This window comes from Brassica oleracea, chromosome C1, assembly GCF_000695525.1.
Source record: "Brassica oleracea var. oleracea cultivar TO1000 chromosome C1, BOL, whole genome shotgun sequence".
In the NCBI taxonomy this organism is placed as follows: domain Eukaryota; kingdom Viridiplantae; phylum Streptophyta; class Magnoliopsida; order Brassicales; family Brassicaceae; genus Brassica; species Brassica oleracea.
Genome location: NC_027748.1, coordinates 26,343,694 through 26,359,929, shown reverse-complemented (window position 1 = coordinate 26,359,929; position 16,236 = coordinate 26,343,694). Strand labels below are relative to the sequence as shown.

The following is a 16,236-nucleotide window of genomic DNA, read 5'->3' as shown; positions in this document are numbered from 1 at the left end:
GTCAAAAGTTCTCCAGGATGAAGAGTCATGATTGTCATGTCTTTATGCAACGACTACTTCCCTTTGCATTTGCGGAGCTACTTCCAACAAACGTACATGAAGCACTTGCAGGTAGTATATTATAACGCAGTAATTTTATAATGGTTTAGTTTGCAATAATATATGACTAATATAATGTGTTTAATTATTTTGGGAATATACAAGGCATTGAAGCATTTTTCAGGGATCTGAGCACACGCACTCTTAAAGAAGAAGTCGTGGAACAGCTTCAGCAGAACATTCTCATCTTATTGTGCAACTTGGAGAAGATATTTTCTCCGGGATTTTTTGACGTCATGGAGCATCTAGCTGTCCACCTCCCATATGAGGCATTGCTTCGTGGACCTGTACATTACGGATGGAATTATCAGTATGAGCGAGCCATGAAATATTTGAAGGGAAAAGCAAAGAACCTCGCAAAAGTTGAAGGTTCTATAATTGCTGCAAGTTTGACGGAAGAAACTTCTCACTTCACATCGTACTACTTTGCGTCAAAAGTACGTACCCGGAATAGAGCTCCAAGAAGATATGATGATGGTGGTGTCGCGCCAACATATGCAGTTGTTGGTGTTCCAGACATCTTTAGCCAGATTGGGCGACTCGGTGGGAAATTAAAAGAGGTTTGGTGGTCGAGTGAAGAAGACGCTCATAGTGCACACACCTATATTCTACTTAATTGCGAGGATCTATTGATGCGTTATTTTGAAAGGTAACATATATAGACACCTCTAAACACCTATAAGTATATAAATTGTATAATTCCCAAAGATTAATTAATATAAATTATGATTTTATAGCCTATTTGTTTCTCAAGTCGAAGAAACATTCCCAGGTATATCCACAAGTGACGTAGACAAAAGGAAATATCAACACTTTATTAAGTGGTTGAAGAATCAGGTATTAACTCGAGCTCTTAATTTTTTCGGGTCGATCAAACTCTTTTTTCATACATGATCTGTATTTCAGCGTTCTCTTTATTTTCGCAGGTTGATTATGACGACGATGCAGATTATCCTAAGTGGTTACACAAAGTGATTCAATCTCCACTTGTAAAGGTCACCACATCACAAATGTATTTCACACTAGGCTATACCTTGCACACATATGAGTATGGTAGACAGCGGGCGACCAGTAACTATGGAATATGTGTGAAAGGGGAAACAGATTTCTACGGGATCTTGACGGAGATTATTGAAGTCGGATTCCCAGGGATATTGAAGCTGAAATACGTCCTCTTCAAATGTGAATGGTTCGACCCCGTCGTCAACAGAGGTGTTCGGTTTAACAAATTTGGTGTAGTTGATGTCAATGGTGGATGAAGGTACAACAAATTCTTTTTTTGCCATACATGAGCTAGGAAAATAAATTAATTTCTACGTTTTCTTTATTTTTCGAAGTACAACAAATTCGATCCTTTCATCTTAGCTTCACAAGCAGACAAAGTTAGCTTCCTTCCATACCCTCGGATGAGAGAATCGGGGATAAATTGGTTAGCCATGATTAAAATTACACCTCGAGGACGAATCATCAGTGGAGAAGAACTACCATTGCAAGAAGAACAGATAAATGAAGTCGAGGAACCTGAACAAGAAATTGATGACATCTTTCTCATTGATCTGCATAATCATGAGTATGAAGATCTTACCGACGATGCTATAGACGAAGCTGTTGAAGACGAGTTTAATGAAAATGATGATGTTTCTAGTGATGACGAGAATGTCGATGTATCCGATTGATGTATTTGTTTTTAATAAGATTGATTTTCAGACTTAATGCATGTGATTTGATGGATTTAACCATGAAAAACTATTTATAAAGTTTGACTTTGTGTAAGGTAATGGGAGTTTGTATTAGAAATAAGAGATTGAGATTGAAATTGTGGTTTTAGAATTTGGGGTTTGGAATGGAAAGAATAGACTGAGGTTAGGTTAAAGGGATGATAGGGTTTGGAATATATGAAGTAGAAGATAAGGAAGATGGGGTTTGGGGTTTCGGATTTTAGGGATTTAAACATATTCCTCGTAATTTCCTCGTAAGATAACGAGGAAATAACGACGAAAAGAATGCGGGCCTTGCTAATTCCTCGTTAATTCCACGTAAGCACAATTCGTCGTAAAGACCTCGTAAGAGGAAAACGCGGGCCATGCGAATTCCTCGTACATGAGCGACCTATAAAATAGAAGAAAAAAAAAAGAAAGAGAAGAAAGATATCGGAATCATAGGAGGGAAGAAACAACGCGAGACCTACGTAAGTCTAGCTTGTCTCCGCCCACATGTGTTCCCGTATCTTTCTCCCCTTCTTTTTTTTTTAAATCTTTCTAATTTGAGAAGGAAACTGGTGAGTAATTATCTCTGATTTGTAGAGTTTATCTTTGATTTGAGAAGTAAACTGGTGTATATTTGTAGAAAACGCGGGCCTCGCTAATTCCTCGTTAATTCCACGTAAGCACAATTCGTCGTAAAGACGTCGTAAATGAAAACGCGGGCCTCGCTAATCCCTCGTTACACAACGAGGAAGTTACGAGGAAACAAAACGCGGTCCTCGCTAATTCCTCGTAAAAAATAACGCAGGCCTCGCTTGTTCCTCGTAAAGTTACGAAGAAATTACGACGATAACTAATTTCTTATATAAACACGCGAGCTCCCTCTCCCATTTCCTCTCCACTTCCTCTCTCTTTCGTAGCTATGGTACGTTCTCTCTATATTTCCTCTATAATTTGATTAGTTTAGGGTAGATTAGGTGGTTAGTGTAGGGAATTTAGATAGGTTTACTGATTTTATGTTAATTAGTGTTGATTAGGTAGTTAATGTAGGGAATTTAGCTAGATTTATAGAATTTGTTATTTATAGAATTTGTTAATTACTGTTCATGTTAATTTTTAAAATTAAATTTTTTTTCCTAACGATTCGAAAGAACAGACTTACTCCCCATTACAGACAGATGTTCGGTGAGCCTGGTAATCGTTTAGACTCGTCGTCTTCTTCAGCTCCCGGTTCTTCTTCAGCTCCCGGTTCTTCTTCAGCTCCCGGTTCTTCGGGTCCGGAGACTGTCCCAGAGACTCAGCCTCCTTCTGGTGCACCATCGGTTCCTCCTGTGCCTCCTCCGATGGCTCCTCCGACGCCCGCCGAGATTCATCCCGATTTGATGGCGCCTCCGAGTGCTCCTTACTCGCAGTACACTGTCGAGGAAATTCTCACTCAGCCAGGCAGAGAAGGTTTACCAGTCATAAACCCCGACCGACCGGAGGAAACTTTGTGGTATATTCTCAGTCAGTCAGGCAAAGAAGGTTTACCAGTGATAGACCCCGACCGACCGGACGGAACTTTGTGGTATGTTACATTAATTATTTTTTTTATTCTTTTAAAATTCTTTTATAACATTGATAAATAATTTATACTTTAAATTTGTTTTTTTTCAGGTTTGGGGTTGACGGATGTCTTGCATCAGACGTAACCGACACGATAAAAGGTTACATCTCCATGCCACATCCAAACTGGAAAAAGACGCTGATCTACGTCAGAAAGACGTGGTTCAAAATTTACGCTGTAAGTTACTTCATTAATTATATATACTTTAATTTTTCATGATTTATATATATATATATATTTTAAACTAATTATTAATTTAAATTTTTTTTACAACAAAAATATCATTGGTCCATGGGGGTCAATGAGAGGGTGAGGAAAGCGTTTTACGCGAAGGCGAAAGTTCGCTTGTTGAACACGGCCTCTAACTGGAAGGGTGACTAGATCGTGAAGGGGTATGAGCGTGGCAAACCCGCTGAGCTCACCATGGATGTGTGGGATGGCCTCATCCGTTATTGGCGGGATCCTGAGTCCATTAGAATCGTCCAGTCTTGCTCTGTCTCCCGTAACACGGTAGATGACCACGGCCACGGGCCGATGCTTCACTCTACGGGCCAAAAACCCCACGCCGGTGTCCGTTTGGAAATGGTAATTAAATATTTTATTTAATTAATTTTTTAATATATATATATATAAATAATTTGTATTAATTAACTTTCTTAAATGTTTTTTAGGCCAAAGAGACGGGAGTTGTCCCGTCTCTTAGGCAACTTTACAAGAGGACCCACAAGAATAAGGCGGACCAATTTTTAGATGGCAAATCCGAGCAAATCTTCAACGACTTGGTTGCTCAGGTTACGACCGCCAGACCCAGCTGGCCCAGCAGTCCACCGACGGATTACCCGTCACCTTATCCACACTTGAGGTGGATAAGATTTACGAGGAGGTAAATTTTAAAAATTTTAATTTTTTTATTATTCATTTAATTTAACTTTAAATTTTTACTAAAAATATTTATTTTTTGTTTTTAAGGTTGTCCCTAAGAAAAAGGGACGAACGTTGGAGATTGGTTCTGTCAACGATGTTCCGAGAGCGACACCGTCTTATGGTCAGACACAGGAAGATGAAGTCACTCAGCTGCATAGAGAGTCCGCTCAGCTGCGTAACGAGTTGGACTCGACGCGATCTGCATTCACAGCTCGTATGGGTGGAGTCAAAGGCTTCTTGGACGTTATAGCGGCCACAAATCCGGAATGGGAATCCTTGTTGAGGAACATGCGACGACAAAATCCCATTCTAGGCGAGTCATCATCCGACACACATGCCGAGGCGGATGTAGAGAGGCGGAGTGATGAATTCTATCTGGCGATGAACGACTCTTAATTCTTTTTTTTTCCGGTTTGTTGTATTTATAAATTCAAAACTTATTTATATATAAAATATTTTCGTATTGATTTTGTTTTTAAATTTTAATTTTATTAATAAATTAAATAATTTTAATTATTTTTTAATTATATTTTTAAATTTTGTAAAATAATAAAATGAAGTGAATTCGTAGCTATTTTACGACTTATTTGCGTGGAAAGTGTACGAGGAAATAACGAGGAAGAATTAACGAGTACTTTACGAGGTATTATTTTTGACGTATTTACGTGTACTTTACGAGGAATTACTTTCGAGATAAATATGTGTAGTTTACGAGGAAATGCTTTCGAGGTATTTACGAGGAATATTTATGTAGTCTTTACGATGAAATATATTACTTCGTCTTTACGACGAAACCTTTTCCTCGCTAAGTTACGACGAATTGGCGAGGAAATATGCGTTACGACGAACGAGTAACGACGAAACGTATTTCCTCGCTAATTCCTCGTAAACCCTCTTTTACGACGAACTCACGAGGAATACCGCCGCCGTAAAACTTATATTTTCTTGTAGTGTACGTTATTTTGTTTAAATTTTTCTCCGTCTCAGTTTATCTCTATATTTTTATTTTGGAGTGATTGGATATGTGTTGGTTATTGTCAGTGATATTAAGAGAGACTTAACAATTTGTCTCTCGATCTATTTCGCGATTTTTAAGATTTTTATGGGTCTAAACCTTAACCAAATCTCAAACAAAAGTAATTTGGTTTTGTTATAGATTTCTTAGAAAAATAGAGATCCGGTACAAAAGTATTGGTTCCTAAATTTTCTAAAACACCCTAACTCGGATAATCCGAAATCCAGATAACCTATGTAGACACAAAAGGCATGACTAATCCACTCAATGCTTGAAATGTTTCCAAAATGTTTTTGAGTCGTCCCCGTTCCATCCTATTACTAAAGAACAAGATTTAGGTTCACCCCTTAGGGTGAACCTTTAAATTCACCTCTCTTTCTATGACCAATCAAATTGCCATGTAGATAATTAATTAAAAAATATTAAACTTATTTAAAAATAACTAAAAAAACAGAATAATGTCAATTTTAATGCCGATGACGCCGTTACCTAAACCGTAAACCCTAAATTTTAAATTCTAAACCCTAAACCTTAAATCCTAAACTCAAACCCTAAACCCTAAACCCTATACCCAAATCCTATACCCTAAACCCAAATTATATACCCTAAACTCAAATTGTATACCCTAAACCCAAACAATAAACCCTAAACCATAAACCCTAAACCCAAACCATAAACCCAAATCTTAGACCCTAAACCCAAACCTTATAGCATCTAGGTTTAGGGTTTGGGTTTAGGTTTAGGGTTTACGGTTTGGGTTTTAAGTCTAAGATTTAGGTTTAGGGTATAAAGATTTCGGGTTTACGGTTTAGATGGCGGTGTCAGCGTTGTTAAAATTAGCATTATTTTTTTTAGTTATTTTAAAATAAATTTAATATTTTTTAATTAATTATCTACGTGGCAATTTGATTGGTTCTAGAATGAGAGGTGAATTTAAAAATTCACCCTATGGGGTGAACCTAAGTTTTGTTCATTACTAAAAGAGTTATTCTTGGATTCATCCTCTAGGGTGAATTTTTAGGTTCACCCCCTAAAAATTCACCAACCAATAGAAAATTATCATTTTAAATCTAGTATCTTTTAATTAAGGAAACCAAATAACTTGGCAAATTATATTATTTTTTCAAAATAAAATTTAAAAATAAATAAAAATAATATATAAAAAACGAATTCAAAAAAAAAAAAATGTTGTCAACAAAACACTAAACCCTAAACTCTAATACTAAACCCTAAACTCAAATCCTAAACCCTAAATCCTTGGGTAAACCCTAAATCCTTGGGTAAACCCCTAAACCCTTGGAAAAACCCTAAACATGTTGTCAACAAAACACTAAACCGTAAACTCTAATCCTAAAACCTAAACCCTTGGAAACACCTTAAACCCTTGGGTAAACCCTAAACCCTTGGGTAAACCCTAAACCCTTAGGTAAACCCTAAACCCTTGGAAAAACACTAAACATTTGGATAAATTCTAAATTATAAATCTTAAACACTAAATTCTAAATCTTAAAAATAAATGTTTTTTTAAATAATATTTTTTTAGAACTATTGTTATTTTTATTTATTTAATTTTTTTATTTTTTATTTTAAAAGCATAATATAATTTGGCAAGTTATTTTGTTTCCTTAATTAAAAGATACTAGATCTAAAATGACAATTTTCTATTGGTTGGTGAAGGTTCACCTTAAGGGGTGAACCCAAGAAAAAGTCTTACTAAAATATCCCAATATGTGAGGCAAATACAAAGATAGACATGTGGTTCTAAAGTATGAAAAAATGAGAACATCGACAACTATCCTCATCAAGAAAATCAATATAATATCCAAAACTGTGTAACATCTCGTAGAAACGCAAATTCTACAATAGGGCGAACTGTATAATTGTAAAGCATTTGCATAAATAAATCAATAAATATAAAATACCGATACAAGAATTTGGCAAGAAAAAACCCGGTTTGCAGAGGCGAGACACTTTTTCTTTAGCTCTGTAAACACCCCGTAGTGTGACGGTTTGCATAACGTTCTAAGATTTCATAATACAACTGCGTATGCTTCCGCCTCCCATCACTGAAGAACATAACTTGTCAAACCTATTTTTTTGTTATGCTCTGAGACATAAAATAAAAATACTAACATAACTATTGATTTTGTTGTTTCTTTTCTATCAAGTGCTTGAGGGAATTTATATAGAAAGAAGAAAATGAGGACACTATTCATACATTTGATACGAAAAGATATGTTATGATTTCTTCTTTCAAAACCGAAAAAAAAAACGTAAGATGTGATTATGGAGGATTTAAGTTACATATTAATTATCATAATGAAATTTTATTTCCATTGACTATGACTATATAACTTTCAACCAAAGTATCATTATTACTATTTTTTGTTAGAACTAGATTTAATAATATATTTTGTAATAGGTTCACATTTTTATATTTAAACAAATATAAAAGATAACCATGAATATGATTTAAAATAAATTCTCAGACATAATGTCTAACTAATAAATTTAAATCCAAATTCAAATCCAAATATCTAAACATACATATTTGTCAAATTTATAACTTTATAAGTTTTGGAAGTCACTCACTTTGTACCTCTATTTCTCATTCAAAATAAATTTGATTTTGACATGTGGTTTACACTACTTAATAGGGTCAAACATTCGGTTATTCTGATGAACGTTTTAGTCTGGAAACTTACCAAGAATGGTCTAATACCATTTATTCAAAACGAGTTCCAACAATACCTAGAAGAATACAAATGACTATATACACTAGACGACTTGACATACTTGAATTCCTAGACAAGACTCGACCAAAGGACTTTAGAGAATACAAGCGAAAAAATCCACTACATGATGAGTTGGTAGCAATTTTCAGCCTTGTACCAGTCATTATTAATAGCTATCAGATTTACTCGGCCATGTAGTAAACATGATGTCTTGAACCACCCATGCTTTAATGTAAACCTAGACAATAACAATGGCACACCTTCGTTCTTTCATATAACTAGATTTTCTATTTTGTTTATTTTGGTTGTAAACATGTCTGGTTAATCATAAGTGAATTTATTTGTCTCCTTGAACCTTATTGGGATCTCCCGTCATTTAGGTAGAGTTACCGCCAAACTCATCTTAATTCATAGGTTCTAACCCATTCCTCTTATGACATATCTTTAATAAAATAATCATAGGTTGTCATCATAATAAAATAATCTCTTGAGATTGGTCTATTTGAGAACAATTGTCTAATGGTTTTGTCATCTTCTTTCAATATAAAATTAACCATTGTCACAAAATGAGTTTGCAGAGGCTAGACAATCTTTCCTTAGTTCTATAAACGCTCTGTAGTGCGATGGTTTACATAGCATTCCAAAATCCCATGATATAACTGCATATGTTTCCAGTTTGATTGTTAGAATGATGAGCACCTGATCAACAAAAGAAACAATTGGCTGAATATTGAAAAAATTATTAAACCATAAACGATAATTGTCTAATGGAAAGATCGATTTCTATCATTGTGAATGCTTCAGTTCCTATTTTATGACAAAATAAACTTCACCAAATATTCAGATTTCATTAGTAATAATACAAAAAAAAATTTACATAATTAAGATTGTATGAACGCAAACTCTATTATAGGGCGAACTGGTTAATTGTAAAGCATTTGCATAAATAAATCGATAAATATAAAATACTGATACAAGAATTTGGAAAGAAAAAAAAATGGGTTTGATGAGGTAAAACACTCTTTTTTTAATTCTATAAGCTCTCCGTAATGTGATGGTTAGCAAGGCGTTCCAAAATCCTATGATATAACTGAATATGTTTTCATCTCCAATCATTCAAGAACATAACCTGTCAATCTATTTTTCTGTTGCACTCTAAAATACAAAATAAATATACTAACGTAAATATTAAAAATAAGGGAATTGTTTTTGTTGTTTATTTTCTATCGAATGATTGGTGGCATCTATACTATACTAAAAGGGCTTAATAAACCCCTCTTAGCCTGTCCACGTCGACAATTATATTCATCCACTCATGTTCTTTTAAGTGTCCACGTTAGATACGGAATCTTTCAACGAAATATTTATATAAAAATAAATGAAAACAAAAACATGCGCAGTTGTGCGGGTCGAGATTTGTGGAAGTAGATAAGATCCAGAGGAATAGGCAAGTGGTAGAAGAAGAAGAACAGCTGTTCTTTCTTCCGACCACAAAGTCAGCCGACAGTTAAATTTCAATCCTATAAATTTCAACTATCCTTCTCCATTTTCAAAAAATCAAATCTTTTCTTTCCTTACTCGAATGCTCTTTTTATAATCAGATCTACCACCAGTTGTCTGAGAGATACATAATACAAACACCAAGAAGAAGAGGACAACGAAGAACAAGATCGGCTCCGTTTGTTCCTCTTGTCTTAAACAGAGAAGTCAGCACTACGTCGATTTAAGCAAAATCAAAACGCTCTTTTGTCAAAGCGGAGAAATGGCCGGAGGGTTCGTCAGTCAAACGCCGGGAGTTCGTAATTATAATTACAAACTGACACCGAAAGTGTTCGTAACATGTTTCATCGGTGCCTTTGGTGGTCTCATCTTCGGATACGATCTCGGGATCTCAGGTTTTTTTTTCTCAGATTCAACAACTCTTGCTCTTTTTTGTTTTTACTGATAATATCATCGGTCAGTAATTATAGGGTTTTTTTTGTATTGCTTGTAGGAGGGGTAACCCAAATGGAGCCCTTCTTGGAAGAGTTTTTCCCTGACGTGCACAGGAAGATGAAGAGCGCACACCAGAACGAGTACTGTCGTTTCGATAGTCAGCTCCTCACTCTCTTCACTTCATCTCTCTATTTGGCGGCTTTGGTCTCTTCCTTGTTCGCCTCCACTATAACGAGAGTTTTCGGAAGGAAATGGTCCATGTTCCTTGGTGGTTTCACCTTCTTCGTCGGCTCTGCTTTCAATGGCTTTGCCCAAAACATTGCCATGCTTCTCATCGGTCGTATTCTACTCGGTTTCGGTGTCGGTGTCGGATTCGCCAACCAAGTAAGTTTTAAAACGTTTTCTTGTGTAACTTGACAAAGAAGCAACCCAGTGTGGTTTGTAGTACTAATCGGTTTTGTTTTTTGGTTTCAGTCTGTTCCGGTTTATCTCTCGGAAATGGCTCCTCCGAATCTAAGAGGAGCGTTCAACAATGGGTTTCAAGTAGCGATTATATTCGGTATCGTTGTTGCAACCATCATCAACTACTTCACTGCACAGCTGAAAGGCAACATCGGATGGAGAATCTCACTAGGGTTAGCTTGTGAGGAGTCTAAGCAAGTGAAACACCCGTGGAAGAACATCTTGCTCCCTCGTTACAGACCACAATTGATCATAACTTGCTTCATTCCTTTCTTCCAGCAGCTTACCGGAATCAACGTCATTACATTTTATGCGCCTGTTCTGTTCCAAACCCTAGGGTTCGGTAGCAAAGCCTCGCTCTTATCGGCTATGGTTACGGGAATCATCGAGCTCTTGTGTACCTTCGTCTCTGTTTTCACTGTGGATAGGTTTGGAAGAAGAGTCTTGTTCCTCCAGGGAGGTATCCAGATGCTTATCTCTCAGGTAACACAAAAGCCCTAACCCTAACCCTATTTTACGTTTCCTGTCAAACACTCAAATCTTTAAAATCACCATATTTGTTGCAGATTGCTATTGGTGTCATGATAGGAGTCAAATTTGGAACGGTTGGAACAGGGAACATAGGGAAAACAGATGCTAATCTGATCGTGGCACTGATCTGTATCTATGTAGCCGGTTTCGCCTGGTCATGGGGACCGTTGGGATGGCTGGTACCTAGTGAGATATCTCCACTAGAGATCCGATCCGCAGCTCAAGCCATAAACGTAGCGGTCAACATGTTCTTCACATTCCTTGTAGCTCAGCTCTTCCTGACTATGCTCTGCCACATGAAGTTCGGACTATTCTTCTTCTTCGCGGTGTTTGTCTTCATAATGACGATATTTATCTACTTGATGTTGCCTGAGACGAAGAATGTACCAATAGAAGAGATGAACAGAGTGTGGAAAGCACACTGGTTCTGGGGAAGGTTTATACCTGATGAAGCTGTTGGTGTTAGCGCTGCTGAGATGCAACAAAAGTCTGTATGATGAAATATCATTTTCTTTGGGCAAAAGACACAGAGAAAAATTGAAAAGAGAAAGGTATTGATTAAGAGGATGAAATAATAATGAAATGTGTTATTCCTGAAAGAAAGCTGCTCTGCTGTTTTATGCAGAGACTTAGATTTTAGTTTATTCTTCCTTCTTGTTCAATTTTTCTTTGTTGCAACTGTAAGTTGGGCCTAAAGAAAGTTAAGAAAACAAAAAATACGTATAAAAAGTGAAATCAGTTTATCTTATGTTTACTGCATTCTTATTTAATATTTTTGTGAATCCTTATTTGAGAACTAAAGAGTTCTAATGCAAAAGCAAGAAACTAGTCATCAGAAGACTAATGATAAGAGAGCTATGAAATATATAAATCATATTGCAATCCATCTCGGCATGATGTACTTCTATAGAGTGATTTCTATTTATCATACTCCTACATAAAAAATAACAGTACTTTCTTTTATATTTCAACCTCATATGAATACTTGGATGCTTGATCTTATTAACTTTGGTTTGATTTATCTAAAGTATAATGCCAACTGAGTTGTTTAGTGACATATAGTTTCTATTAATCCATTCTTTCTCAGGTTTGTTGGATCATTGAAAAGAACTTGGGAATTCCATGGAAATTCTGTTCACTTATTTCGCTGACGAACCTTTGGCAACTGATTTGGTAAATTCCTGAAGTTTGTTCGTTCCTGGAGTGAACGTATATCTTCAAGTCACAATAGAAGCTACAGCTCGCAAGCAGTTTTTTTTTATAGAGAGCTTTCTGTTTTGTAGATAGCACAGGTTCATCGATCTCTCCGTTTTGTAGATAAGCACGTTCTCATCATCCTACTCTAGCTAATGGCCAGGATGTGGTTTTTTATCTGATCTTGGTTTCGTTTTAAGCCTTTCATATGATGGTCAGAGCAACTGATTCCATTCGAAATTTTATTACTTTTTATTAAATCAACGAATGCATCAAGTTGTTCCATCTCATGATAATGGTTGTCATAGTAACACTTTTAATCTTCTATTTTGTTTGGTTGTCAGGAAACGGTTATTCAAGGTTTTATCTTAGCAGGACGGTTGAGACGTATATGCCTCACTTGAAAGCAGGTTCTGTTTATTTACTGAACAAGTTTTACGGGTCCAGAAGCAAAGATCAGTCCAGTGTCGCTGATCATAGTGTCACCATTTCGTTAGCTTTGAACTTTGTCCTCTCGGTTCTTTAGGACAGTCCGGTTCCTTTTCAGGAAGACTGGTTCAGGTTCCGTAGCCACGAGGAGTTTGAAGCTAATTGTGACCTCAAGGTTGACCTTTATGGTAAGTCCTCTATCTAATTGTCGTTCGCAAGTAGGAGTCAATTGAGCTACAGTTGGGGTTTACTCTTAAATCTTGAGGTTAAGTCTTCAGTCTGTGAACAACTGATGAATTTATTTAGTCATGAATCTGTGGGTTAAGTTTTAGTATAGTATACATACGTTTTGATGTTATTATTATTGTATAACTTGGATATTCACCGAACTTAACCTATATAGACATACATTTGTTATTTTTAAAGAGTATAAGTTCGATAATTACCAAACTCAACTCTTACTATTTCAGATTATCTTGGACACATGAAGTTGGTCAATGAGCAGCCTCTGACGGACTGTCCCATCCTTAACGGAGTTGATATAGCAAAGAAGCGGCATCTGAGGGTTCATGTGCAGACACGTGGGTAAGTTTGCCCATTAATATCGACATTTTGTATATGTGTTTATCTTAACATTTGAGTTTAAATATTATAGCGGGCCAGTGATGAAACTATACATATGGGACAAAGCTGCAGTAGATTTCTGCCTGAAGTACAAGTCATATGGGAGGACTCCAAGTGCTATTTTAGTCACCACATTGAATCCAAAACGGATTGGAGGTTAGCATATCCAGCTTTAATTTTATCATTTTGTGATATATAGAGTTTGTTATCGTTTTCTGAATCTGATTACTGATACATTCATGTGTAAACATCAGGAACCCTTGCTCTGACTACTATGTCATCTTCAAGGGTTTTTATGGACACTGATGTCCAACCAACAAGAGATTATCTTAGCTGGTATGTATTTATGTTTTGAGATATATTTTCTTCCAACTCCAGTACTGACATGATTAAGGCTTTCTCATTTTTTCAGGTTGGGCTCCAACTCGGATATTGCTTGGAAGATTAATGCTGAGATTGTGACTAAGCATGTGGCAGTCACTATAGCTGAACTATTCTCCTACATCAAACATGAGAATGCAAACATGAGAATGCGAAGGTACAAGAGTTGCCTTTTTTTTACTAATTTATTATGATATTCATGGGTACTTCTGATAATTTTTAATATATTGTTGTAGATTGCTTGGTTTGAGTGCACAACATCTATAAATCATGTTTTCGGTGGCTCAGCTTGGTATTATATTTCCTATGGTGTGTGCCATACAATTTCCTAAAAAATACACAACAAATTGTGAGTTTTAACCATTTTGAATTCATTGGAAAACAATGAATACATAAAATGAATTTAGACCACCAACACGTAAAAATTGGAGGATGAAATTTTTGAAGTCTCAAATTTTATGTACATCCAAATGATATGAACGCAGAAAAATAAAATTTCTGATACGTTTCTTTCTGTGAAACACGTAAACACAATAAAATAAAAAGTATAAACAATTATAATGACCTTTCCATCTTAAAACTGTTCCCACTAACTTCAGACAATTAGAGGCCATAAAAAACCGGAAAAGTTAGTAAAGCATTAATTAAAAACTAGATTTTGATCTGCGCTTTTCAAGACCAAAATTTTTTTTGATTAAAAATTTATATAATTAATTTTTGTCTTCATTTAAAGTTTTGGTACAAAATCAGAATTCCAAAATTTGTGGTGATGATTGTTTTGCATTAATTTTTAGTTTCAATTTTTTTTTTTAGATTTGGTTTTAGATTTAGATTTTTGGTTTTTAGTTTTTAAGTTTCTATTTTTTATTTTCGAATTTTGCTTTTGGGTTTTAGTTTTTAGATCTGCTGAGTTAGTTTGAACTGATATTACCAACAAGCAAATCTCAAATAATCGAACATATAATTTAAAACTGAAGAAATGACAAATTTGTTTTAAAAAATTGCAATAGTTTATTTTGTAAATAAAAAAAAATAACCCGAGTTTTCAGATTTTGGTTTTTAGTTTTTAGATTTGGTTTTTGGTTTTGCTTTACGTTTAAGTTTTTTTTTAAATCAGTAAATTATTTAAGAAAAAACAATAAATTATTTAAAGTTAACTTTGAAAATTATCAAAACAGAGTGATTGTTACTTAAAATAAAAAATACATTAACATATTTTAGAGTACATGATTTAAATAAGTGATTAATAATGGATAATTTTGTTTTGTTAAAAATATTAAACACCTTTGGGCCTGAAAATAGTAATTGATTTTTTGATTCATTAAGGTGGAAAGTTTATTCAATTTTTTTGAATTTTCTCCTTAATACTAAGCCCAAAAATCAAACCATATAATTTGTCCTAAAAAACAAAAGTAAGCCTAAGACTTATCCCATAGATAACCACCATTTTTTAATTTAATTTACACATAATAATCGTGTTGGTTTAATTTAATTAATGTGGTTCAATCAACTATATGGTGTCTATTATTTGTAAAACTCTAGAAATAGTCCTAATTTAAATGACAACCAGTAGATAAAAAGAATGACTCTATTTTAATAGAGTAAATATATAAAAGTCAAGAAAAAAAACCTAACACAACAAAATGAAGAAACAAGCTAAAATATTGTTTTAAACTAACACAGCAATGGAGAGCTATTTTCTCTATTATTGTTTTAATCTGTTTAATATTCAATAAAATCTTTTATAAGTAAAAATAACCTAAAATAATATAGTACATAATATCCGCATATGAATTAAAAAACACTATTTTCAAGTAAAATAAAATGTAGAATATGATTTTTTTTTTAAGGATTCAACAAATAAATTTGAGACAAAAAAACTCTTGAAATCAACTAATTAAGAAAAAAAATTAATAAATACAACAATATAAAAGCAAACAAAATGTACATAATACAAACCGCGCGTACCAATAACACTCGCTTTTAATGAGAATGTAAAAATCAATAAACCAATAACACGAAACTTGAAAAGTATAATAATCATTACAAATCCATTTCTCACTAACATCCCCTAAGTTTATTTATTAATTCAGTGGCTTTAATGTGTACATAAGTGTTAATTTTAAGGGTGTTTTTATATATGTACTTCGGTTCGGTTTTATTAAGATCGATTTACGGATTATTAAACTTACCAACACATTGTATTAGCCTTAGCCACTAACATAAGATATCTAAACAAATTTGGTTACTTGAGAAATAGCTCAATTATGTTGGAAAATTGTATATGCAGCCATGAGACATATTGTGGCTTTAGCTCAAATTGGTAGAATAATATTCTGCGCTTAATTTTATGGTATACTATTCTTTCTCAAAGTTCATTTCTCAGAAGTGTAATTGTTCAAACTAGATATGTGGAGGATGTGTAGTAATTTTAGCAACTAGCCAAAAGAAAAAATCATACATGACACTCCTTCTTTAATAATTTGAAATGCAGTGCAGACTGGATATAAGAAACATAAAATATGTGGTTTTACCTAGCTTAATATGTTTTCATGGTCTGAGCTCTTGAAATGGTACACAGAGAAGTTCAACTCCCCA

General features: G+C 34.6%; 1 protein-coding gene across 1 annotated transcript; it reads left to right on the top strand.

Moving 5' to 3' along the window:
• The first annotated feature begins 9,499 nt into the window (after positions 1-9,499).
• Positions 9,500-11,758, top strand: LOC106323266 (sugar transport protein 4-like). Its single transcript, XM_013761418.1, has 4 exons — positions 9,500-9,977; positions 10,076-10,401; positions 10,492-10,962; positions 11,046-11,758. The coding sequence occupies exons 1-4, from the start codon at positions 9,845-9,847 to the stop codon at positions 11,505-11,507; spliced, it is 1,392 nt and encodes a 463-aa protein (XP_013616872.1). The 5' UTR covers positions 9,500-9,844; the 3' UTR covers positions 11,508-11,758.
• The last annotated feature ends 4,478 nt before the right edge of the window (positions 11,759-16,236 follow it).